At 47.9% G+C, this 25,541-nt stretch overlaps 1 protein-coding gene across 1 annotated transcript in view; it reads right to left on the reverse strand.

The window, feature by feature from the left end:
• Positions 1-25,541, reverse strand: part of XDH (xanthine dehydrogenase) — a 171,660-nt gene that overhangs the window by 114,169 nt on the left and 31,950 nt on the right. The window contains exons 14-31 of the mRNA XM_055121366.1: positions 23,480-23,664; positions 20,553-20,727; positions 17,975-18,058; positions 16,322-16,491; positions 12,787-12,910; positions 10,309-10,428; positions 9,541-9,637; positions 8,656-8,780; positions 8,444-8,577; positions 8,228-8,315; positions 6,037-6,123; positions 5,202-5,393; positions 4,835-4,980; positions 4,002-4,083; positions 3,510-3,605; positions 2,221-2,349; positions 1,512-1,586; positions 143-195 (exon numbers count right to left, since the gene is read on the reverse strand). Of these exons, the coding sequence (XP_054977341.1) occupies positions 143-195; positions 1,512-1,586; positions 2,221-2,349; positions 3,510-3,605; positions 4,002-4,083; positions 4,835-4,980; positions 5,202-5,393; positions 6,037-6,123; positions 8,228-8,315; positions 8,444-8,577; positions 8,656-8,780; positions 9,541-9,637; positions 10,309-10,428; positions 12,787-12,910; positions 16,322-16,491; positions 17,975-18,058; positions 20,553-20,727; positions 23,480-23,664 (2,162 nt within the window). The remainder of the gene's footprint in view (positions 1-142; positions 196-1,511; positions 1,587-2,220; positions 2,350-3,509; positions 3,606-4,001; positions 4,084-4,834; positions 4,981-5,201; positions 5,394-6,036; positions 6,124-8,227; positions 8,316-8,443; positions 8,578-8,655; positions 8,781-9,540; positions 9,638-10,308; positions 10,429-12,786; positions 12,911-16,321; positions 16,492-17,974; positions 18,059-20,552; positions 20,728-23,479; positions 23,665-25,541) is intronic.

Genomic DNA, 25,541 nt, shown 5'->3' on the forward strand with positions numbered 1-25,541 from the left:
TGGCAGTCCATTGGGAGAGATAACGTAAGTGTGTGGGTGGAACTGTTCCCTCCTGTTGCCTTCAGACTGGCAGAATTCAGAGTGGGACACTGGAAGATTAGAGGACCATAGAGTACAAGATAGATGTTGGCAACACACTCACTTGTAAAACCCAGTAGCAGACAAGCTCACGGCATTCTGGTAGGCATCTAAAACCTAGGAAAGGAGACAGTCATAAGCAAGGGGTAAGTGTGATAGCTAGAAACTCTGTGACATGGAGTTTTCATGAGCTCATTCTCCCCCTCACAGGGAATCTATTCAACTTTTAAGTAGTAATCCACTCCCACCCTTTCTCTTCCCTCTTCACCCCTCCACCAGGTGGGTGTTGACTCAGAACTCATCTAAGTGAGTGGGCATTAGAGACTTCAGTTTATTCCTCACATGTGCATTTACTATAACCCTTTGATCATTTCCCTATCTCTCAATCCCAAGAGATTCTCTCATACTCTGAGTGTTTGATATTGAACCATGTCCAGTTTGGGATTGGGATGGGGGAAAGAGCAAACAGCAAACCTCTGAGGACGTTGCTGAGGTTCACCGTGACCAAGGATTCCTCCCTTCCTTGGAGAAAAGCCAAGAGCAGGCCTTCTGGGAGGACTCTGCCAGGTGATGGTGCAGGCCCTGGAGGATGGCCTGGCCATGTCACAAGGAACAGAGCATCCTCCTCCAAGGAGCCATGAACCACTGATGCAGTCTGAACACTCAGGACAGAACTTCTCTTTCTCAGCCTGCAGCCATTTATTTCTTCTAAGCTATTATCCCAATCAGCCATCGTATAAATCTCTATCCCTGAACTTAAAGTACAATTGAGGGAGGGGATAGGTTGGGGGTAGACATGAGTCCACCATCTTCTCACATTGCTGGGCCCTGAATAAACTTTTGTTTCTCATATCAACTCTTGCCTCTTGAGTATTGACCTTCAAGCAAAGAGAACCCAAACTTGGATTTGGTAACACACAAAGAACTGGGCTGATGCATGTCAGGAGGACTTGTTGCTCCTTCAATCACACAATGACCTGAGTTTGTGACTAGTATCTCATCCCCACTATCTCCCAGAGAGAACCTCAGTGTGCCCAGATTCCAGTGCTGGATAAGGAAAGGGACATGGGAGAGAAAGAAGTGAAGGAAGCCTCATCAGATTAAGTGGGATTTTGAGACCTGCGTGAAACAAGACTTCACAGTGAGACCTATCCAACTGTTGCTCCCACTCCTTCTCCTCGGGCTCAGAGAAGCCCAATCTCTAGTTCCCACAGATCTGTCAAAGGCCACAACACTTCCTCCAGACTCTCCTCAACTCTGAAGTACATCAATGAAGGTTGAGGATCTACCCCGGGAATTACGTGTTTTCCCTGAGGATTTCTCTTTGCTGGTGTGACTAGTACATGGGCTCGTACTAGTACTCAGGGCTGAGTGGAGGCCATACTCTGATTCTCCCTCCCTCACCAAAGGGACGTGTATGTGATCAGACTTACCCAGTCTTTCCAGGAGCCTTTGGGGTTCTTTTTCTTGAAGGGCTCTAGCCTCTGGAGAATGGTCTGACATGCTGCCTACAAGCACACACCAGACACTTCAGCCCCTTCAATCCCCAGTCCAAAGCAGCCCCCTATATCCCCAGACCAAAGCACCTCAGGGTTTCCACCAGGCTACTTGGTACTGCTCTGCTCAGAAAGCCAATTAAACAGCCTTGACTTCTCTAAGTGACGGCCCAGCTCACAAGCAAAGGCCCCAGACCCACCAAAAAGCACCATTAGACTTTGATTAGAAGTAGTTCCTGATGCCATGAACCAGTAGACAGGATGAAATGTTTGATGGGTTTCCACAGAAACATCCTCTACCCTCAGAGCCCATGGTTTGAGGTACCCCGCATGGGAGGAGAAGCAAAAGAGTATGTCCTGATTGACCCTAGAACTGGATTTCATTTCTATTTCACTGTCTTGTGACTGGTTCTAGTACCAAAGGTGTCTTCTCTGGATCACTTGCCTCACTCCCTCTAGCATCTCCCCTTCTTATGGGCTTTGATAAAACCAAAGGGTTCAGGATTGCCTCTTAGCTTGGTCTTTGAAGGATCCAGAATTCCCCGAAACACAAGAGTGAAAGACAAGGCCACTTTTCAGGAGCAGACGACTAGCCCTTTCAGCCTCCTAGCCCAGGGATTCTCGTGGCTACCCCAAGACTCCTTACATAGACAGCTTGTCCATTGATGTCGGTGCTGACAGAGGCTGCGGTGGGAGAGGTGTTAGGCACTGTGTTTGTGCTGGTCTCGCTGATGTAGATCAGAGAGGTGGGTATTTTCAGAGCTTTGCTGGCCACCTGTGCAAAGAAACAAGATCATCTTCCAAGGAAAGGGTTCTCCTGGGGCTTGGTTGCCTTCTCCCCAAGAAAAAAGTCATGGTTACAGTTCGAAGCACAAAATTAAGCATGCAAACTGTAATCCTTGAAGGCTGACAAGTCCTCACATCTGCGTGAGCATGAAACAATGCTTTATAGAGTAATTTAGTTGGATTTTAAAAATTCATGAACCTAATAGTGACTAAAAGCACCTATAAAAGTCAACAGGGGCATTTAGCTGGAGAACATGAACAATTTGAACATGAACTCAACCTCAATGCCCACCAGTGATGGAGTGTGTATAGAGAAGCAAAGTGCATATTCTCCATACAATATTACCTAGAATATTACATACTGTTTGCTAAAAGGTGGGACCCTGCCTTAGGTGGCAGGATGATTTTAAATAACAATAACAAATCACATGATTTAAAATGTGACAGGTGATTTTAAATAGTGAAACAAGGAAGAAAGTGAACTACCAAATGAGTTTACTCCTATGTGGGCTATAAATAACCAAAACAAAGTAGCAAAACACAATGAAAATAGTTTCAGACTATGGAAACTGTGGTGGTTCCCAGAGAGAAGGGGGACAGGGAGTGACAAGGATGTAGGAAGGGGTCATAACAGACCCTAGAGCCCTGGTGCCAGCACCACCTCATGGAAAATGAGCTCCTTTTACCAGGTGACATGCCTACCTCAAACCATCTCTGAGCACATCCATCTTCACCTTAAGGGTCACCTGGTCAGGGGCCGGAATGATAGTATAGCAGGTAGGGAGTTTGCCCCACACGTGACCAACCCGGGTTTGACCCCCAGCATCCCATATGGTCTCCTGAGCACCACCAGGAGTGATTCCTGAGTGCAGAGCCAGGAATAACCCCTGAGCACTTCTGGGTGTTACCCAAAAAGCCAAAAAAAAAAAAAAGAAGAAAAAGAAGAGTAATCTAGTCAACCCCACTACACTGATGAAGACACCATGACCAGGAAGAAATTATGTGTCCAAAGTCATAATAACAAACAGCAGAGCCAGAGCCCAAGCCTCAGCTTGCTTCACCTTCTAGCATATTCCAGTGCCTGCCTCACAGTACTTCCCTCACACAGGCTCCATGAGGCAGGAGGACACTTAGCCCCAGGCAACTCACCTGGACCATCTTGGTGTGCAGGCCTTGGCCCATCTCCGTGCCCCCGTGTGTCAGCAACACAGAACCATCCGTGTACACGTGCACCAGGGCTCCAGCCTGTGGGAAAAGGGCACAGACATAAACAGGGTGAGGCCTGGGGCAACTTAATGTTGTGATGTAATGAGACAGCCCATTGGCAGCAAATTTTTCTTTTACTATTTCTCTCTGTTCCCCCAGCCTGAGAGGAAAGTCAAATAGCTTTGGCCACCGCGGGTGAAGGGGTAGGTCAGCAAGCACTAGGAGACCCCAGTCCTCCAAGATTCATGTTGCTTTAACTGTCCATGACACACTGGACCAATGGGGTTGGGCATATTCAGCTTTGATTTCACAACAGAGAGCTGCTCTGGTCAGCTCTGACCTGTGATAGGTCACAGGACCTGACTCCCACAGGACCACCAAAAGGAGAAGAAGGTCTCTCCCAGAAAGAGGGACAACATCCTAAAAGGCAATTACCTGATTCAGGAAGGAAAGGGTGAAGCTTATCCCAAACTTGGTCGGAATTATGCATAAGCCTCTCTTTTTCCAACAATTCTCCCTAGAGAGATAAAAGAGTCATCTCAACGTTATTTATGTCCCAGGAGGCATTTATCCAATCAACAGCTTTAATAAATTCAGAGAGAGACGTGAAGTTGCCTAGAATCCTTGTCTTCAACTGCAGTGTCCCCTCCCCAGTGGTGTCAACAAAAGCTCTTGAGTGCAGGATCCACACTGGGGTTGAGGTGAGGGTGTGGGATTGGGGGTCCCAACCTGAAATGCAATCTGTCCTTTCCTGATTGGGTGAGAGTGTTCCGGTAGAACTAGGAAGGATCCAAAGGGATGACAGCTTACCAGTACCCCCTCAATGCTTCTTGCTTCATCTGGGTAACTCAATAAAGAGGGCTGGAGCGATAGCACAGCGGTAGGGCTGTCACGCCTTTCACGTGGCCGACCCATGTTCGATTCCTCTGCCCCTCTCGGAGAGCCCGGCAAGCTACCAAGAGTACCGTGCCCGCATGGCAGAGCCTGGCAAGCTACCCGTGGTGCATTCGATATGCCAAAAACCAGTAACAATAAGTCTCACAATGAGAGACGTTACTGGTGCTCGCTCGAACAAATCGATGAGCAACTCAATAAAGATGCCAACACCACTTTACAGATTATAAAACAGGTCTCACTACATCGGGAGATGGTGGCCCACCCAGAATCCTCATCCCATTCTTAGCTGCACAGTGTGAGTTCCACAGGAAAGTAGTGGTCTGGGACCCCCACAAAGTGTCAGAAGATAATGTCCTTCTTTCCAGCCTTACTTGTTAAACTTGTCCACCTCGCTGCGCCGAGCCTGGTACTGCGAGCTGGCCAAGCACTCCTCCCAGCACCTGGGCAAGGTGAACCCCTCCAGTTTCTGGTTGAAGTGTGTCAGGTCTCCTTCTTGATACATGTTCTTCCTTCGCACCTTCCCAAGGACACAGAAACTGAGGACTTGCCAAGGGCAAGAAATCCGGGGGCTGGGGGCCGAGGGTGCAGGGAACCCAACTCCAGTTCAGCTCTCAGTGTCTCAAAAGCACCTGCCTGCCTCTCTTCTATGCCCATGGGGACACCAGGATGGGAAGGCCCTGTCCTCTGAAAAGTGACTAAGTCCTGCTGCTGACTTGTGCTGCCAAATTCTCAACTCACTTCCTCAGCAGGCAGCCCGCAGGTCACCGCGACGTCACTCATCCAGTACTCAGCAATGAGCATTCCCTGAGGACCCCCAAAGCCCCGGAACGCAGTATTGGAGGGCAGGTTGGTCTTGCACAGTCTCCCAGTGCCCCGGATGTTGGGGATTTTATAGCAGTTGTCCATGTGGAATAGGGCACGTTCCATGATCTAAAGCAGAGAAAGTTGGAGGGAGCAAATAACACGTTTGTTTCAAAGGGGTCCCAGGCCCTCCCACCAGGGCCTCCCCAGCCCCCATGACGTCTTCCTGCCATTCTCTGGGTCCTCTGCTTACTCAGAATTTGTGGGAAAACTCAGACTGGAAGCATATTTGCTCAACTCATATATTTTTAAAAGCACTAAGTTACACATGCCAACAGGGAATGCCCTGGTACTTTAATACCATTGTTTTTAAAAGTAAATGTATTGTCTAAAATTCAAACATCACAGAAATGTGTAATAAGACAAATCTGAATTCCCTGAATCACATCTGCTTAGTTGTGCATGCTTTCAGATTATTCTATTCCGCCTATCATATACTCATTTTACACACACACACACACACACACACACACACACACACACACAGAATTGCTATGCACCATGCTTAGCAACTACAATCATCCATCATTCCACACACTCTTTGAGAAAGGATCATCTCTACTGAGAGAGTTGCTGCAATGGTCTCAGTGCTAGAAATCAACCTCGGACAGCAGGGGAAGGTGAGGCATGATGCATGTCTGCAAGTGCAGACAATGGGGTGGGGTCTGCCCTTGCCTCTAGTTCCCGGGGAGAGAAGGGGCACTCCACTTACACTCTGAGAGAGGTCCAAGGTGTTTCCTGCGTTGCTGAAGTGCTCCACCTCCAGAGCCACGATCTTCCCTGTCTTCATGAAGCCAACCTGACAGAAACACAGGCTCTTCTCACCAGTCCCTCCCTCTGGTTCTCTCTCCCCTCTCCCCTGAGTCAACTGCAGCCCACCTTGCCAGGCAGGGAGCTGAGGAGATCCCAGAGCTGTGCAGTTAATCCAAGAGATGTTCACTCATCCCCAAAGACACCCAAACCCTGGGCTCCCAACCCTAGACACCCTCTCCTCATCCTTCTCCCAGTGCCTGGTTCTAGAGGGAGGAAGGAGTTGAAAGCACAGTGGAGAAAGAAGACAGGAGCAGGGCAGGAACAGAAAGCAGGAGTTACTGGGGACACCCCTGAAACTTCTGGCTGGCAGATTATAGGTCCTACTCCGTTGGAGCTGAGTGACCTCCTTTCCCCACTTTCTTTCTGTAACCCCTTGTGACTAGAAGCCCACTAGTCATATCGTCAGTGAGAAAACCAGGACCCCAAATGATCGAGGTACTTTCTCTGATCCATAAGACATAAGAATAGTCATCAAAAAGAACAACAACAACAAGTTTTGGTGTGGATTGGGGAGAAAGGGACCCTCATTCACTATTGATGAGAATTCCGACTGGTCCAGACGTTTTGGAAAACAATGTGAGAAGTCCTCAAAAAACTAGAAATTGAGCTACCATATGACCCAGTAATATTATTTCTGGGAATATATCCTGGGGGTGCAAAAAGTAGAAGTGACATCTGTACTTGTATGTTCATTGCAGGACTGTTCACAATAGTCAGAATCTGGAAATAACCCGAGTGCAGAGAACAGATGACTGGTTAAAGAAACTATGGCACATCTACACAGTGGAATACTATGCAGCTGTTAGGAAAGATGAAGTCGCAAAATTTGCTTATAAGTGAATGGACATAGAGAGTATCATGCTAAGTGAAATGAGTCAGAAAGAGAGGGACAGACATAAAATGACTACCTTCATTTGTGGAATATAAAATAACAGGAGACTAGCACCCAAGGACAGTAAAGACAAGATCCAGGAGGATTGTTTTATTATTGGAAGGCTGCCTCATGTGCTGGGGGAGAATACAGTTGGGATAGAAAAAGGACCACTAGGTCAATGATGGTTGGAGGGATCACTCAGAATTGGAGATGTGTGCTGAAAGTAGACAAAGGACCAAACATGATGGCCTCTCAGTATTTATTTTGCAAACTATAATGCCCTAAAGCAGAGAGAAAGAACAAAAGTGCCTATCATAGAGGCAGAGGGTGAAGTGGGATGGGGGGGTGGCAGGAGGGACATTGGGGACATTGGTGGTGGAAAATGTACACTGGTGGAGTGATGGGTGTATATGACTGGAACTCAATCATAAGAGCTTTGTAACTGTATCTCATGGTGATTGTATTAAAAAAAAGAAAAGATCTGAGAATAGGAGAAATCTTCCCTATGTTTCAGTTCTAAAAGGGCTAGAGAGACAGAATCCCTTGGCAGAGTTAAATCAGAGAACAGTCAGAAAATGTTGCAGGGGAGATGTACAAAGGCAGCTCTGAGGGAAGCTCTGCCAGCTGATGGAGCCTCGTGGGGGCCGTGAACTCTGCTGGTGTGTGCAGGGGAGGGTGTGGCCACAAGGCCTGGTCATCCAGACACCTCCAGAAAAGGACAGTGCCACAGAGGGGTTTGGGGCAGTGCCCATCCACCGTACACTGGATCAGGGGCATATCCCTTCAATCCATGTCCCAAGGGTCTGGGGAGCCTCACTGGCAATGCATAAGCCATTATTCAGAGGATGACAGGGGGTGGTGAGCACAGGAACACTGGACCACCAGGCAGAGAGCCCAATCCCAGGTCTGCTGACAAAACACTCTTCTGAGTCTCATTGGACAGAGACCTTCTCCAGGACCTCTGCCAAATCAGATCATCATGAAGACTGCGCAATGGCTCCCTTGGAAGGGGACCTGCTGGCACTCCCCTGCCCCACTGCCAACACCCCTCTATGATGCTGTTTGCTGTCCTGAATTCTCTAATTCTCAAGAAATCCTTGAATATCTGCAGGTAGCTGAGGAAAAGTCAGAACAGCCCCAGATCTTGGCTCTCTGGCCCTGGGTTTCCAGTTAGATGGCCCTTCCTGCCCAGGCACAGCCCCCCAACGTCTAGAACCTTGTATTTAGCCAGGAAGGGATGCCTGCCACCAGTTATCAGCATATCTTCATCCCGGTCCAGCATGCAGCGCACTGGGCGGCCAGTCCTGAGGGAGGCACCAGACAGTTAAAAACCATGGAACCCTCAACATCTGCCCAGCCCTCTGAAACCCAGAACGCCTTCCTGGCAGAGATAGCCTTCTTCAGCAGCCCCGAGACCATAGGGAGAACTCACACATGTGCGGCCAGGGCCACGGCTGTGGAAACCACGGTGCTCCTGGTCTCTTTCCCTCCAAAGCCTCCTCCCATTCTCTTCACGCGGACCACAATCCGGTTTTCTGGGACGTTCAACATTTTTGCAACGAAACCCTGGAGGCAAAAAAGAAAACTGCACTTAGTACACCCTGACAGCTTCCATCAGACCGCGGAGTCTGCCCCGATACTGACCTGGGTCTTCGTGGTATTCTGCGTGGACACAAAGAGCTCCATCTCCCCCTCCTCCCCTTTGGGCACAGCAATGGTGCAGTGTGTCTCCAGATAGAAGTGCTCCTGTCCCCCAATGTACAATTCACCTGCGGGAACAATAAGCCCCCCAACACATTGAGCCCAGGTGCACAGAGGGTAGGTCTGCTTATGGAGGGAGTATACTCCCTACGCACCCCTGGAGAGAACCAACCACTTCCTGTAAGCTCCAGGTTCTCAAAAGGAGTGGGTTGACTCTCAGTCTCACCCACGTGAAAGTGGGCATCCCCAACCCTAACGTAGAAGTCAGAGCAACTGAGTCATGCACCTGGCATGATGCTCTCTTCCTGCAGCAACTGGGGCAAATCAGACTCTGCAATTCTTGTAAAAGGTTGATGAAGTAAAGAACAAATGAGCAGACGTGATTAGAAAGTTAAAATTAAGGCCTTCTCCAAGCACTTCCCAGGGTAGCTTTACTGGCCCCAGAGCACTGCTATACCTGAGTACCACCAGGACTGCCCTCCTCCCACGAACAAATAGAATTATATAATAACAATAATGAGGATATTCCGGAAATGAATTCCTAAAGCCCTTTGGAGGGCTGGGTTAGAACCCTGCCTTGGGGGAAGAGCCACGACCTAGGGTCATGAAAAGGCTGGGGTGGGAGGAGGCACAGCAGTATCCCCACACCCACCCCTAGAATCACAGGTTATTCCCAGCTTAGACACAGGGCTACAAAGACTTAAAAGGCTGCAGCTCTTTAACCAGGGTCTTTTATTAGGAATACACTTCCCTGCTTCAAGACTCTTCCATTTTGCTCCTAGACAGGGCATCTCCCCACCATCCCAAAGCAAAGCAGTGCAGCTGTACCTGAAACCACGTTATCTGCCTCAGAGAAGCCCTTCTTGAGGTCACCCTTCTCAATCTTCAGCTCAGGTCCATAAAAGGAATTGTTTTTTATTGCTTCCTAGGATCAAAAAGAATTTTCAGTGATTTGGCTCTCAGATAGAAGAAGAGGGTTTCTGTCTGATCAGGGGAGAGAAAGACTTGGGAAGAGAAGTGTCTCTCCCGTCTCACAAATGCATCTCTAGCACCCTCTACGAACTGGAGCAATAGCACAGCGAGTAGGGCATTTACCTTGCACATGGTCGACCTGGGTTCGATTCTTCTGTCCCTCTCAGAAAGCCCTGAGAGTATCCTGCCTGCATGGCAGAGCCTGGCAAGCTCCCGTGGCATACTCAGTATGCCAAAAACAGTTACAACAAGTCTCACAATGGAGACATTACTGGTGCCCGCTCGAGCAAATCGATGAGCAATGGGACAACAGTGCTATAGTGCAGTGTTACAGCACCTTCTACAGGAAGCTCATGGAGTACTAGTACTCCCTGCCTCAGATGTCAGTGGGCAACTCTGGGTCTTGAAGAAAATCATGGCTTCCTTAGAGAAGCAGTAGATGCTGAGGAAGGTGGAATTCAGAGAGGTTGTAAAAGCAAGAGCTTAGACCAGATCTAGGATCAGACTGGGAAGTTTTCCCAGGACTACACATCCCCAGTACCATCTCTGAGTGGGTCTAGAGAATCCTATCAAAGGTGCCGCTGAGTGTTCAGCCTTCTCCACAAGAAGTCCATACTCAATTACCTCCATTGTGATAATGGCTGGGAGATCTTCATAGGTGATTTTCACTGCTAGGGCAGCTCTTTGTGCATGTTCCGGGGTGTCAGCAACCACAGCACCGATGATATGCCCAACGCAAGTCACCTATAGGAATAGCCAGACTGTCAAAGAATGCTACGGGCTCCTGTGCACTGTTCGAGAAGGCAAAGGAGATCTCTGGCCCACCACTTCCTATCAAGGCACATTTTAGGAATATCCTGGGGGCTTTTTGTTTCTCTCTCCTACTATTCTGGGATTTTTATTTCTTTCTACGTGTGTACTATCAGTAAAATAAGAATAGGACTTGAAGATCACTCATTGCAGAGGGCAGACTCATTTTATCTCAAAGGCCAGTTAACCAGAAGGCTGTTGAGATGGAATGTGGCAACTGATTAGTGATGTCTGCATGAGCAACAGAATTGGAGGTAGGGCCCAATGAGGCATCCTGGTAACTTGGGTCTTCTCCAGCACCCTTATTTTTCTTTTTTGTTTTTTTTATTTTTGGCTTTTGGTGGCCACACCCGGAGATGCTCAGGGGTAACTCCTGGCTCTGCACTCAGGAATTACGCCTGGAAGTGCTTGGTAGACCATATTGGATGCTAGGAATCGAACCTGGGTCAGCAAGGCCCTCCCTGCTGTACTATCACTACTGCTCCACTCTCCAGTCTTATTTTTTCTAGGAGGAGATGGAGACCCAGACCCCAAGATCACAAGCAGCTAGTGACTACATCGTGAATTTTCATCTTTTTTCTACCATCCCCACTCTCAATCTTCTCTTTATGGGTTATATCAAAACTTTTCAAAGACAGAGATTTGTCTTATGTTTTGTCTAGATGCTCAGAGTGGTACTTCCCAAATGCTGGTGTATAGACTTGATGACCCATCAGGTCAGGACCTAGGGATGGACTTTTGAAAGAAGACTGTTATTTTAATTCAATAATTCAATATCTTAAAAACCCTAATGGAGGGCTGAGAGGTAGTACAGCAGATAGGGCTCTTGTCTTGCATGTGGCTCACTTAATTTCAATCCCGGGTTCCACATATGGTTCGCAGAATAGCACCAGGAGTGATCTATAAGCACAGAGGCAGTAGTAAGCCCTGAGCACAGCAGGATGTGGTCCAAAACCAAACAAACATAAAAGCAATGGATCTTCTTTAGGAATAGTATTTCACCCAAACAAAGAAGTGTCAATATATTTCTTAGCCACAAAATAAACTGTCCAACTTGTCACCTTGAAATATGAGTTTTCTCTGATAATGATTTCGAGGGCCCAATTAATTTATTGGCTTAACTGATTGCTGTAGTGTCTGTTGAATCTGACTGATTCTCACTAATGATATGGCTAGCCACGCTCCTGAGGGCTCTTGAAGTTTATTAAGTAATTTGTCCTTCTATATTCTCTATTCTCTTAGAGTCCTTGCATCCAGAGTTAACACCTTTTTTCTCTCCTTTGCTTTCACATCAATAAGATGAAATCATTCTTCAGCAATATCTACTAATCTTTAATTTGCAACACATAAGCATTTAAAAATAATAAGTTGATTGAGAATTGTCTCATAAATATATAGAATTTTGAAGAAGTTGAAATTTTGGAAAAGTTTTTTCCATAGATAAAGTTGCAGTCAACAGATGAGTTTTCGGGCAGTCGCGATAGCACAGCGGGTAGGGCATTTGCCTTGCATGCGGCCAACCCAAGTTCGATTCCTCCACCCCTCTCGGAGAGCCCGACAAGCTACCAAGAGTATCTCGCCCACAGGGCAGAGCCTGGCAAGCTACCCGTGGCATATTCGATATGCCAAAAACAGTAACAAGTCTCACAATGGAGCCGTTACTGGTGCCCCCTCGAGCAGACAGCAAATCGATGAGCAATGGGATGACAGTGATAAAGTGACAGTGAAACTACAAATACAGGTAATGTATTTTTTCTGGTTAGTTGGTTTAATGCGTTCTTATTTCTTTAAATCAAGAAGCTTCAAGTGTACTCTCAAGAACCCAATTATTAGTTCAATTATAATAATCAGCCTTGCCTTAATCCCGCTCTAACATGGAACATCTCATGAGGTAAAACAGCAGCCGTCCCTTAAAAAAACTAGTGAACATCTAGTAGAAACTAGAAAGACTGCTCAGCACAACTGTCCCTTTACTTATTTCCCTGAATACCAACCAACTGGATGATGTCCATTGTGTGTGCAAATGTTCAGTCTTCCAAAATTAGAGATTTGGGGGAATGAGCAGAAATTAAAACTTAAATTATTATACTAACTTCATATTTTTAAAATTCAAGCAAGGCCAGAGAGAGAGTAGAGATGGTAAGGTGTTTGCCTTGAATCGCGCAGTTATCCCTGGTATTAACCCTCAAAGGAGTGAGCCCTGAGCACAGAGCCAGGAGTGAGCCCTGAGCATAAATGAGTGTGGTCCAAAACATACACACACACAAAAAAAATCAAAACTCCAAGTCATACCTCATCCTTTGCGAAGATTGTTTCATCATTAGCTATCCCAGTTTTATTACTTCCAGGAATATCATCAGCAGAGAGAAATCTGTGGAAGCCTGGCACCTTTTGGGCTTCTGAGAAATCTATAGACCTGCAAGAAGAAACCAGGTGAGGGGCCAGGCAAAATAAACATCTGCAGACTTACCCACTCAACCACTCACCCTTGCACAGCCTGTTTTTATTTCAATACTTTTTTTTATCCACCCAATACTTTCTCTTTCTGTTTTCTGCTCTATTCTGCAAATAACGAATGAACAATTTCCCACCAGACTGAGTGCTACTGAAGAAACAAGGAGTGACCCTGTTTGTAGGAATTCCCAGGGACTCAAGTCACAGTGAACAATGTTCACTCAGAACAGATCTGGTTGCTTAATAGCACAACTAATGTCCATCCAACACCAGTGACTTAGAGCTCACCATGTCTGCCAAGACTCTAAAAGTCTTCACTCTACCCACACTCAAAGGACCTTTCCACGCAGCGGCTGCTGGCGGATACACTCATGGACTGTGAACTAAGTTACGGCCCCGTGCAGCCCTGGGAGGGGGAAGGGTTTTTGTCACTCAGCCTTTTCCCCTTTGCGGCAGCATGGCGACCACCACCTTTCAGAGCCAATTGAACAGAGAGGTAGGAGCTTGCAGTGATGGGGGGCGCACAGAACCGGCCCTGCTCCCTGCCCAAATGAAACCTCGGGCGGCCACCCACGAACAGCTCCACTGCTCCTGAACAGCCATGATTCCAGAGGCACACAAACCAATCTCGGAATGCAGCAGCTGCTGGCAGAAATACCTCTGGGTTTAATTACTAAAATACCAGAATCCCAAAACTGGGCGGCCGCTTTCGCAACAGTGAAACATCATATGCTGTTTGCTATCAACAATAAAAAACATATGATCTAATGATGCCATTTTGACAGGTCTGACTGTTGGAGGAAAAACTCCAAATAATGATAGTGAATTTTATGTCGAAAATTCAATGTAATCAAAGTAAGGAGAGAGTAAAGTGAAAATCATCAGCCACACAGGTGGGCGGGAGTGGGAGGGGGAGTATGCTGGGGTTCTTGGTGGTGAAACATGTGCACTGGTGAAGGGATGGGTGTTTGATCATTGTATGACTGAGACTTGATCCTGAAAGCCCTGTAACTGTTCTCATGGTGATTCAATAAGAGAGAGAGAGAGAGAGAGAGAGAGAGAGAGAGAGAGGACCTTTCCAGCCTGGGGGACACAGAGGCTACATGGGGCCATACAGGCCTCCCAGGGAGAATGCTTAGAGAATTTGCAATTATAAGGTGGTATCATGCTAGTTAAGCCCTTATTTCTGAGGAAACAAATCAGGGATTTCAGAAAAGAGATTTGGCCACCACCAATCCATGTACCAACAAAACTCCAAACATATCCTCATTAGAGAAGCAGAAAAATTTAGTTATAGTCTTCATTGTACATTTGGGGGAGACCATGCATAGAGAAGTTAAATTGCTGATCCAAAGCCATCTGATCTGAAATCAGGGTGACTGAATTTGGGACAGAGGTTGTTATGAGGAGTGCCACGCCTGCCAAAGTTGACTCTAACATGTTCCTTACACATGGCTGCATTTGCAAAAAGTACCCAGATTGCTGGCCATTTCAAAGTGGTAGTAATGAAGACTTCCTCCTCCTCCATCTGCTCCAACAGAGAAAATTAAACAGCGCAGGTCAATTTTTGTCAATGTGAATTCAAATCAAGAGCAGGGGCAAATGAATGCACTCTATAGATGGCAACCATACTTTACACACACCCTTATTTCTGGGACCAGGAGAGTTTATCTGTTAGGTTTTATCATTGTCTGTTCACTACCTCTGGAGTCCAGAGGAGAAAGACCCTGATATTGAAGACATCTGATTCCTAATTCACAAGGAAGGAAACCAGAGCACCATATCCGTAATCCACAACAAGGAAAGGAACCAGATACCTGATCCCTAATCCACAGGAGGAAGGGGTGTCAGGCAGGATTTCCCATAATTATTCTGCTGAGCAGGTAATGTGTCTAACGCCTCAGAGGAACACAGTCTGTGTCTGAACACCCCGAGGGAGCCCAGTCCAGATGCTAGTACTGCCCAGTTTCACCGTCTGACTCTGCACTCACACACATCTGTGTGACCCAGGTCTGACCTCCCGGTGCCAGTTCCTCATCAAGCAGGGTAAAAAGAGTTGGCATCTGTAAAGCACTTAAAATCAGGGACAGCAACTAAGAAGTGCCACTTGACTGAGTTTTAGCGGTGGTGGTGGTAGTGACTGAAATGTAGTAGTGGTGATAGTAAGACTATTGAAAGGAGCAGTGGCAACAGTAGTGAGCGTGGTGGTAGCAGTAATAATAGCAATCACAGTGGCTGTGGAAGTGGTGGTGTGATCATGGCAGCAGTACCAATGGTTGTGGTAGAAACCAGATAGACAGACAGTGGGTAAGGTGCTTGCCTTGCCTGCAACTGAGTTACATTCCCAGAACCCCATAGGGTGCCCTCAGAAATCAGGACAGGAGTGATCCCTGGTCACAGAGCCAGAAGTAATCCCTGAGCACATCTGAGTTGGCTCAGAAAGAAAAAGTAGCAATACTGATAGCAGTAATAATGGTGTGGAGGAGCTGGAGCCATAGCACAGCGGGTAGGGCATTTGCCTTGCACACGGCCAACCCGGGTTCGATTCTCAGCATCCCATATGGTCCCCCAGCACTGCCAGGAGTAATTCCTGAGTGCATGAGCCAGGAGTAATGCCTGTGCATCGCTGGGTGTGACCCAAAAAGCAAAATTATAATAATAATAATAGTGTGGAATGTTATCACTGCCACGGTGGATATGGGAGTAACAGTAGCAGCAGTGGTGGTGGTGGTGGTTATAGTGGCAGTGGTAGTAATGAATACAGCAGTGGTGTTGGTAATTATAGTAGTAGTTAGAGTAGTTACCACTGTAGTAGAGGAAGAAAGTAGTAGTTAGTGAAGGTGGTAGTAATAATGGTAGTGGTGTTAATAGTTGCGACAATAGTAAAACTAAGCATCCTAGTCATGGGGTTGTTCGCAATGGCAGTGATCGTGATAGTACTGATAGTGGTAGTAACAGTGCTGCTTGTTGTTGCCACGGGGTAGAGGGCATAGTGATGGTAGCAGCAGTTGTAGCTGTAGTGAAACTAGTGAAAGTAGCGGTGGTGGCAACTGACTCGAGTTCTGCGGAAACTGCATAGACATTTGACCCATACCCAGAGGGCAGCTCTAACCGGCCTTTCAAAGAACTTTTAGTCGCTGCTGCCAGGCGAGTGTACAATCAGCTGATGCAGCTGTCCAAGCAACCCAGCCCTAGCCCCCTCTCCACTGTCTCCCCCAACCCGGGACCCACAAATGCTGCTCTCCAGACTAATTTGAAGAGGTGCCTGTCTTCCCTCTAGATTGGGAGGCCCCGAGAGAGCTCACCATCTGAGTCCCAGTACCCAGCCGGGGTTCCCAGCACCCTCACCCCCACGTCAATGCCCCCCTCTCACTTGATCTTGGCGTGTGCCCGCGTGCTGGTGACCAGACGGAGAGACAGCTCATTGTCATAGCGAGGGATGTCATCACAGTACACGGCCTCCCCAGAGGCCTGCAGGGCAGCGGCCAGGTGGGGCAGGGGACGGCCCACCATGTCCTCCTCTGGCTGGTCTTTGGGCACCTCCTGGAACCACGTGGTCACAAGTCAGACTGAGCTGAGGGAGAGCTGTCTCCCCGCAGACCCAGAGAATAGGAGCATGGCAGGCAAAGCGACTGGCAGTGAGGATGGAGGGGCAGAGGGGCCAGAAAGGCACACTGATGTGCCTGTCACTATGTACAGGCACGGGAAGAAAAGAGAAGAACCCAAGTGATAGGGAAGCTCATTCTGTCCCTCACAGCCAGTGCAAGAGCAGGCATCTCTGCAAAGAGGCTATGGAAGAGCTGAAGCCAGAGCAAAGAGCTGTCTGTGTTATAAGTGGCAAACACTGCATGTACATAGTTCAAATTCTGTAGGGAAAATGTTATAAAGATATACATGTCCATGAAAGTAAGAAAGGGGGGGAAACAATACACAATTGTGTAGCAATAAATTTTCTTCTGGAAATAGGAATTGGGGAGATTTTTATTTTCTTCTTCTAGCTTTGTTTTTGAAATATTCTAAAATGTACAGTTGGCCACTTCACAACATGAACTTACAGTATCAATAAATATGATACAGTTCTGTCAATTATTTTCCCTTCCTGGCAGTTTTCTTAACATTTTTATCTAGCTAATTTTACAATAATAATTAGTATATAATACATAATATACATATGCAGCATGTGGTAATCATTTATGTTATTGGTAAGTCTTTTCAGGCAACACAGATGATTAATAGTTAGGTTTGGAAAATACAAAAGTTATATGTAGGGGATGAGTACCTCTACCTTTCATGCTTTGTTCCAGGGTTAACTGTATTCATTTTATAATAAAATGATATTTTGTGTTTTCTAATATAAGTAGCTATATTAATAATATTTATTGAATTATTAGTATATGCCAGTAACTGTATCAGCTATTTGCTTTTACTAGCATATTTAATCTTCAAACTCTCTTAAGAAATAAGGACCATAATTACCCACAATTGCAAATAGGCTTATCAACTTGGCCAAAAGGTCAAAGTAGATAAGCAATTTGCCCAAGGTTTCATAGTAAAAAGATAGCAGGGTCTGGATTCCATCCAAGCCATGCAGTCCCAGAGTTAGGAGCTAAGACAGGAGCCTAGCTCCTACCCTAAGAGAGGAGCTCTCAAATTGCCACAAAGAAACCTCAAAACCTGGACTTGGATAAGTTGGGATGCTTTGCTTTGTTTTGTTTTGCTTTGCTTTTATATGCTTACAGAGAACTGCAGGTTTGGTTCATTGCAGGTCTCGTACAATAGAAAATGACAAATAGGAGAAAGAATTTCTTTCAGGAATGGATCAAGACTAGAGTTATCCAAGAAAAGCCAAAGAGGAAACAGCTTCATTGACGTTCTTCTGCTTCTCACTGGTGCCCGTGCCCAAGGTCCAAAGCCTTAAGAGCCTCCATAAAGCTGAGGTCAGCCCTTGGTCAAGTGCGAATGTCGTGGGATGTGTGTTGAGCCCACCCCTCCCCCCGCCAGTGGGAACACCCCCCGCCGGTCTCACCTGGAAGAGCTGGACGTTGGCCGGAGGGTCTTTGTGAAAGAGTAATGTGGCACTGGCATAAGTGGGGTCCAGTTTGTCACATTTCTGTGGAAGGAGGAGAACAGAGGGCAAGTGTTGGTGACTTTCCATCTCAGACACAAACCAGGGTTGTCCCAAGCAGCAAGAGTCGCAGGAGACAGGAGCCCCCCCTCTCCTCAACACACCCTCAATCCAGAGCGCTCGGGATGGCTCCCGATTTCCCAACGTGGACTTGGAGAACTGGGTACTTAGCTCCAACACTCCCACCCCACCCCTACTCTGCAGAAGAAAGGGTCTGTCCCCCACACCCGCGTGTGCCATGTGACAATGACCTGCACCCTCTCCCTGCCCCGGACTTCCGGAAGCCCCGCAGCCACGGCCACACTCCTCTACCACGGCCACGTTAGCCCACTGCCCAGTTAAATCTCCTGGATTTTCTGCAGCTTGGCAGTACAGCATCCTCAAACTCTGCAATTCAAACATCCCAAGAGGAGCACGCCAGATTGGATGGGAATGTAATGTAGAAGCCAACTTAGCTCGACTGACGAAACCACTGACCCAGAAGGCTCAACTAGCAAGGGGAGCTTAGTAATCCCTCGAACAAGCACTTGATATCCCCCCGTGGTGAGATATAACAATTTTCTTTTGGTGAAGTATGTTTTGCTAATCCCATCAGCCATTTAGTGGTAACAAGCAATATTAATCAGTTATTTGGGGCCTGCTACCATGTGGCTGGGGAGAGAGGGACAGCGGTGGAGGGAGGTGACGGGAGTGGAAGGATTGGGGTTGGACTGTCGGGTGCCTGTAACAGATCATCGGGAACGACTTTGCAAACCACGGTGTGTAAATAAAGCGGAAGGGAAGAAGGACGCACACCCACACCCCAATACACTCTACAAGGCCTGCAGCGTCCAGCCTCTCTCTGCACAAGGTGGCCTGCACCCGCCCCCCAGCCCCACTCTGCCCGGGAACAGCCCGCAGCAGTCTCCCTCGGTGCACTCTGCACAGGAAGTGACCTGCGCCCACACCCAAGGTCCACACGCTTCTCCAGGAAGCACTTCCTCCCTCCCTCACAGGCTGTGTCCGTCCCTCCCACACTTAGGCTCTCTGCAGGGCACACCTTTCTCAGGAAAAGCCTTCCTCTTCCTTCTGAGACCTCGGGACATCTTTATCAATCAAGGAAGTGTTCGTGACATAAATTTATTGGAACCCAGGGGAACATAAACTCGGTATGTGCCTGAGCCTCACTCTGTTTCGAAAGTGATGGAGCCAGATTCAGAGGTACACAGATAACAATCTAGTGATCGATGGAAGGACAGACAGAAAGGCAGAGCCAGGCAGATAGAACAGACGCCAGGAGAGACAAATGTAGGGGAAGGACCAGATGAATTACAATAGCGGCGATAACTTCCTCTGTGACCTGAGAGGGGGGCTTTGGGGTCACACCCAGCTGTGCCCAGGGCTTACTCCTGGCTCTGCCTTCAGGGCTCACTCCTGGCAGGGCTCAGAGGACGATGTCAGGTGCTGGGGCTCGAACCTGGATGAGCCCCACGCAAGGCAAGTGCCCTGTGCTCTGCACTATCTCTCTAGCCTTAACACCTTTCTACACATGGTCTAAAATTTCCCACATTTGGTCCTTATTACTTTTATAATTGGAAAAAATAAAACACAGTGGGTAGGGCGTTTGCCTTGCACGCAGCCAACCTGGGTTCGCTTCCTCTATCCCTCTCGATGAACCCAGCCAGCTACCGAGAGTATCTCACCCGCATGGCAGAACCTGGCAAACTACCCATGGCATTTTTGATATGCCAAAAACAGTAACAAGTCTCACAATAGAGATATTACTGGTGCCTGCTCGAGCAAATCAATGAGCAACGGGATGAGAGTGATACAGTGATACAGTGATGGATCTCTTCAGAGAGGTGCTCCACTCAGCAGTGCCCACATCTGCGATGCCTTCTCTGCTCTGTGCTGGACCCTCAGCTTTCTCACGCTCAGGGCCAGGTGCCCTGCACAGCCCTCACCCCTGCTGGCCCCTGTGCCCAGATAGTCCTCCTTCAAGAAAGGGGCAAAGTCTTTGCTTGTGGACAGACAGTCCTGGGAGAAGGACCCACTCCAGCAGCACCCTGGGGTAACGCAGAGCCCTTGGGTGCCACGAGCCCTGCCTGACTCTGGAATCCATCTACACTCTCACCGCACTCTGCGTCCCCAGTCTGAGCACCAGACCACAGTCACGGGGGCCGTGCGGTTGGCAGGAAGGGAGCACCTCTGCGCCTTAGATCATGGCCTATTCCAGGTCGTATATAAAGCTTGACTAGGACCCAAACCCACACCCCTGCCTCCCAGACCAGTGCTCTGCCCTCGGGCACCTATTGGCTCTGGCCTCTGGGGGCTCCCTGTGTTCTTCCTGGTCATTGCTCCATGGACCTTAGGTGTCCAGAGGAAAGAAGCAGGTCAACCAGGTGTTCCATAGCATTAGATCACCCAGGGGAAAAAAAATCCAAACCCTCACCCCCACACACACTGAAGTGGCCCTGGCCCTAGGTAGGTCCCCACTCACATCCTCTGTGTCCCCCTTGCCCAGCTTCTGAAGCACCGTCAGGTAGAACTTGAAGAAGAAGCTGAGCGTGAGGGTACGTCGAAACTCCACCATGCCGCCAGGGGCACTGGGGGACAGCTGCAGCTCCTCCGCCAGGCTGGCGCACACTTCCTGCAATAGCTGCTCGTTCCAGGACCTGTGGAGAGAAGCTCGTGGGTCAGTGCTCCCGTCAGCACGCAGGGGTGGAGATGTGCTCTGGCCTTACAGGCTAGGGCCTGGGGTCAAAGTTGAACTCATACTCACTATTCTGGTTTTCCTGAAGCCCTGTGAGCCTCAGTTTCCTCCGTTTAAAAGATACATACAATGTAATAGATCACAAAATGGTAATAGTTAAATCTTGAGACTCTTATCATGCACAAGACACTGCCCAACGTGCTTTTAATTAATGAGCACTCTATTTTTTTTTTTTTTTTTTTTTGCTTTTTGGGTCACACCCAGCGATGCTCAGGGGTTACTCCTGGCTCTGTACTCAGGAATTACTCCTGGCGGTGGTTGGGGGACCATATGGGATGCCGGGGATCGAACCCGGGTCGGCCGCATGCAAGGCAAACGCCCTACCCGCTGTGCTATCGCTCCGGCCCCAATGAGCACTCTATTTTTTTATTGATTGAGGTATTGTGATTGACAATATCTTCAATGACAGTTTTCCATGTACATAATTCTTATACTTCATCCATCACCGGTGCACCCATCTCCCTCCCTCAGGGACCCCAATGCCTCTTTCTTTCAGCACCCCAACACACACAAACTCAATGATGTGGATCAGTTCTAATTGTGTTGCCTTTGACCCTTTCTTACAACCGTGCTGTATATTTTAAGTCCCATTTCCTTCTGACTGATTTCACTCTGCCTGGTATCCTCTCGTTCTATCTCCACAAATTGCATGCCTTTGTTCCTTTTTAGAGCTAGACAGTGAAATATGACGCAGCTCAAACAGATAATGAGCACTTTAATTTTGTGGATTTATTCTGAAGATATAATAAATCTGGGGGCCACACCCAGCTGTGCTCGGGGACCATGAGAGCACGGGGCTATGCTCAGGGATCACTCCTGAGCCCCATATGCAGTATCAGCTATCAAATCCAAGCCAGCTATATGCAAGGCAGAGCTTCCTCTGGCCTTTTAAATATGAATTTGAAAGTGAAATAGGTAAAATTGTATGCTCATTTTATCATATGAGGTATGGAAAAATTAAGTAAATTACTGATAAGTATTGGATCCAGGTCAAGTTAATTTTTAAGTCTCCTCTGTGGCAACTGTACAGATTACACAGGTCAGTGATAGGACAGGGTTTGGTACAACTGCTGCCATAAAGTAGCTATTATAATCGTAGCAGTTCTAATAATAGGATTAGCCATAGCAATAACAGCAGCAGCAGCAGTAATGCAAGTGGTGGTACTAGCAGTTGAAGAAACAGCAGTAGTAGGAATACTGAAATCAATAGCGATAGTGGAGTAAAAACAGAATTAGTAATAGTAGCAGTAGTAAAGGAAGCAGAAGTAAGAGTAATTGCAATACCATCAGTAATGATATAATTAGTAGTAGAAGCAATAGCAGCAGGAGTGACACTACTATAAGAAATAATAGCTGAAGCAGCACTAGTAAAAGCAATAGTAGTGGTGATAGTAGCAGCAAATTAATTGTATCAACAGTGACAACACTAGCGCGGCAACAGTCATGGTCTATCAGTAATAAAAGCATTAGTAGTAAAGGAGATGTCAATATTAGTAGTAATAGTAAAAGTATCATGGTTGTAGAAACAGCACCAGTAGTGATGATAATAAGAGCACTAACAGTCACAGTAATAATACAAACAGCAGTAGTGATTGGATAAGCAAAATCACTGAAATCAGTCTCATCACAAGCATGGTCGCTGTAATAATAGTAGAAATAGTAATAGTAGAAGCAAGAGCAGTAGTAACAATGAAAGGACAGCAATAGCCGTATTGACTACTAATAGCCATACACATACTACTAATAGAGCAGCAGAAATGGCAGCAGTGATATTAACAGGAGATACAACAGCAACATGGCATTTATGGCCATAAATGTAACGTGTTGGCTATAGATCAGCAGTATTGTGGGAACAGTAGCAAGAGTAGTGATGCCATAGAGGAACAGTGTGTAGAGGCAACAGTAGCAGGAATGTGGCACTTGTAGAACGGCACTAATGTGGTGGCTATGTGGACTCAGCACAATGTAGGGACTGTAGTAACAGTACTAATGGGGGAGTGTATCAAGTATAACATGGGAAAGCTATAGCGACAGACATGTGGGAGCTGTAATAACAGTAGTGCTATGGAAGTTGTTGCAGCAGTAACGTGGGAGTCACAGGAAGCAGTGGTGTGGGAGGAGTTGCAGTTATAGCAGTAGTGTGGAAGTGGTAATAACTAGCAATGTGGGAGTTGTGATAGCAACATTAAGGTAGGAGTTGTAGCAATAATAGTAATGTGGAATTTTAGTGCCCATAGTAATGTAGGAGTTACTATATAGGCAGTAGCAATGTGGGAGTTACAGTAGCAATAGTCATTAAAAGTTGTAGCAGCAGTAGCAATGTAAGAGATGTAACAAAGTAGTAATGGGGTAACATTGATGGTAGTAATGTGAGAATTCTAATGTAGGAATTGTACCATACTCATGTAGAAGCCAGCAATTGTCACAATGCGGGCATTGTAGAAACAGCAGCAATGTGGAAGTCATAATAGCAGCAGAAATATGGGTGGGGGTAGTGGTAAAGTCACATGGGAGTGGCAGTCACAGTAACATGTGGACAAAGTAGTAACAATACTCAAGTGGAAGGAGTAGTAACAACAGTCACTTGGGAGGGGAAGGGAAGCAGTCACATGGGTTGGGTTGCCAGAGTCAACCTATCTGCCCTCACCCCTCACCTTGTCAGTTGTCTTTGTGAGGTCTTCAAGGCAGCCAGGGTCCGGTCAGCCATCCCACCATAGCAAAGCGCCAGCTCCTTGACCTCCAAGGTCCCTGGCTGGAACAGGACTCTCATGCCACAAGTGACTTTGGCGATGTCATCTTCTCGGCGGGAGGCCTGCTTAAATGCCGAGAAGAACTCACCCTAGGACAGAACAGAGTCACCCAATCACACATGTGTAGCTTGGCTGCAGGCCTGAACTTGACCCCAGGTCCAGGTGGAAGCAACTATAAGCTCAGGTCAGCAAGGAGCCAGGGGACAGCCTGCCAGAACTGACTGTCCACTCCAGAGATTGCCTGGGACATCCCAGCCCTGGGAAAGGGACGCGGCTCCTCCTGTTAGCAGGGACAGCAAACAAGCAGCAGGGGAGGGAGACACTTAGCCAGTGACTTCTCACGGGCCCCCGACTCCAGTCCCCACCTCTCCCGCATCCTGGCCCAGCATAGAGTCCAGTGGCTCTGCCAGGGAGAAGGTGAGACTTCTCCTGGCCCACCCTTCCAGCAGAGACATGCCGGAGAGATACACGGTGCTTGCCTTGCACACAGCTAACCTAGGTGGAATTCCAGCCACCCGTAGGGCCCTCCAGGCCCCGTCAGGGGCGATCCCTGGGACAAGAACTGGAAGAAAACCCAAAAAAAGCACAGTCATGTGCAGCCTAAAAACCTAACCTAATCAGAGAAACACACTCCAGTCTGTGGCCTTCACAGACTTTCTCCACCTGTCTCTCACTTGTCTATGGATTTGCTTAGAACCTTTGATTCCAGGGCAAGCAAGACAGTACTAGTACTGAGTGTAAATCACATCCACCAAGCCTGGCTCAATGCCCAGCTCAGGTCCTCAAGGACCAACAGGGTGACCTGGGTAATCCCTGGCACTGCAAGTTCTGACCAACGCACATCCTGGGACCCCAACAATATGACTGGCAGAGAGTCACTAGTGGAGCCCCCAGGAAGTAGACCTCCCTCTCTTCTCTCACTCCCCAACTCCCTCCCCCTCCCGCCATTTGCCCACTGGCTCAGATTCCTGGAGTCAGAGATAGCCCTGGCCACGACCCAGAGTCTGAAATCAGTTCTGGAAAGAGGTTCCAGCCACTGTCTTCCGGGACAGGCCAGGCCAGGACAGAAGGCTTTGTCCAGAGTACCGTGTACTCTTGGGGCTGGGTGTCCAGTCTGATTTCTGAGAAATGTCCCTAAATCTGGGTATCACAATCCTTTCCTCCTTCTTGTTGCTTTTCATGTCCCTCTGGGCAAACTGAATGCTGGTGGGTGCTAGATCTCTTTCCTCCACTCGCCAAATGTTCTCCCTGTACTGTGAAATGCTTACCTCTGGGAAACAGTGACAAAGGGTCTGTCAGGCCCAGGCAGGAATCTTCAGGAAACCACTTGGGGACAGACCTGCTCTCCTGTAATTAGCGTTCTTGTAGTGGAGTTTGGTGGGCTGGAGCGATAGCACAGTGGCAGGGCATTTGCCTTGCACGCGGCTGACCCAGGTTTGATTCCTCCGCCCCGTCAGAGAGCCCAGCAAGCTACTGAGAGTATCTCGCCCCACGGCAGAGCCTGGCAACTACCTGTGGCATATCCAATATGTCAAAAACAGTAACAAGTCTCACGATGGAGACGTTACTGGTGCCTGCTCAAGCAAATCAATGAGCAACGGGATGATAGTGACAGTGACCGTGATAGAGGAGTCAGGATTAGCAAGGGGAAGACCCGCCCTGGGGCCTTCTTCAAGCTCTGGGACCCGTAAACCCAAACCACACTCTTTCACAGTTGCCTTCACTCCATCCCACATCTTTTTGCTTAAAAGACCCTCCTGAATGGAGCAGAACCACATAGTCGCGCTAACTTGGGTCCCGACGACCAAGAGCCAGGCCATCAGAGGCCCCCAGACTAAGTGAACCTGCTCACGAAGGGAAGAAGGTTTTCAGCAGAGCCCAGGTGAAGAACAACTGAAGGCCTCCGCCAACTCAAGGCCGGAGAAGGCCATCCTTACTCCTCCACCCTATGCCCGCCACGGCAGCC

Source organism: Sorex araneus, chromosome X, assembly GCF_027595985.1.
Source record: "Sorex araneus isolate mSorAra2 chromosome X, mSorAra2.pri, whole genome shotgun sequence".
In the NCBI taxonomy this organism is placed as follows: Eukaryota; Metazoa; Chordata; class Mammalia; order Eulipotyphla; family Soricidae; genus Sorex; species Sorex araneus.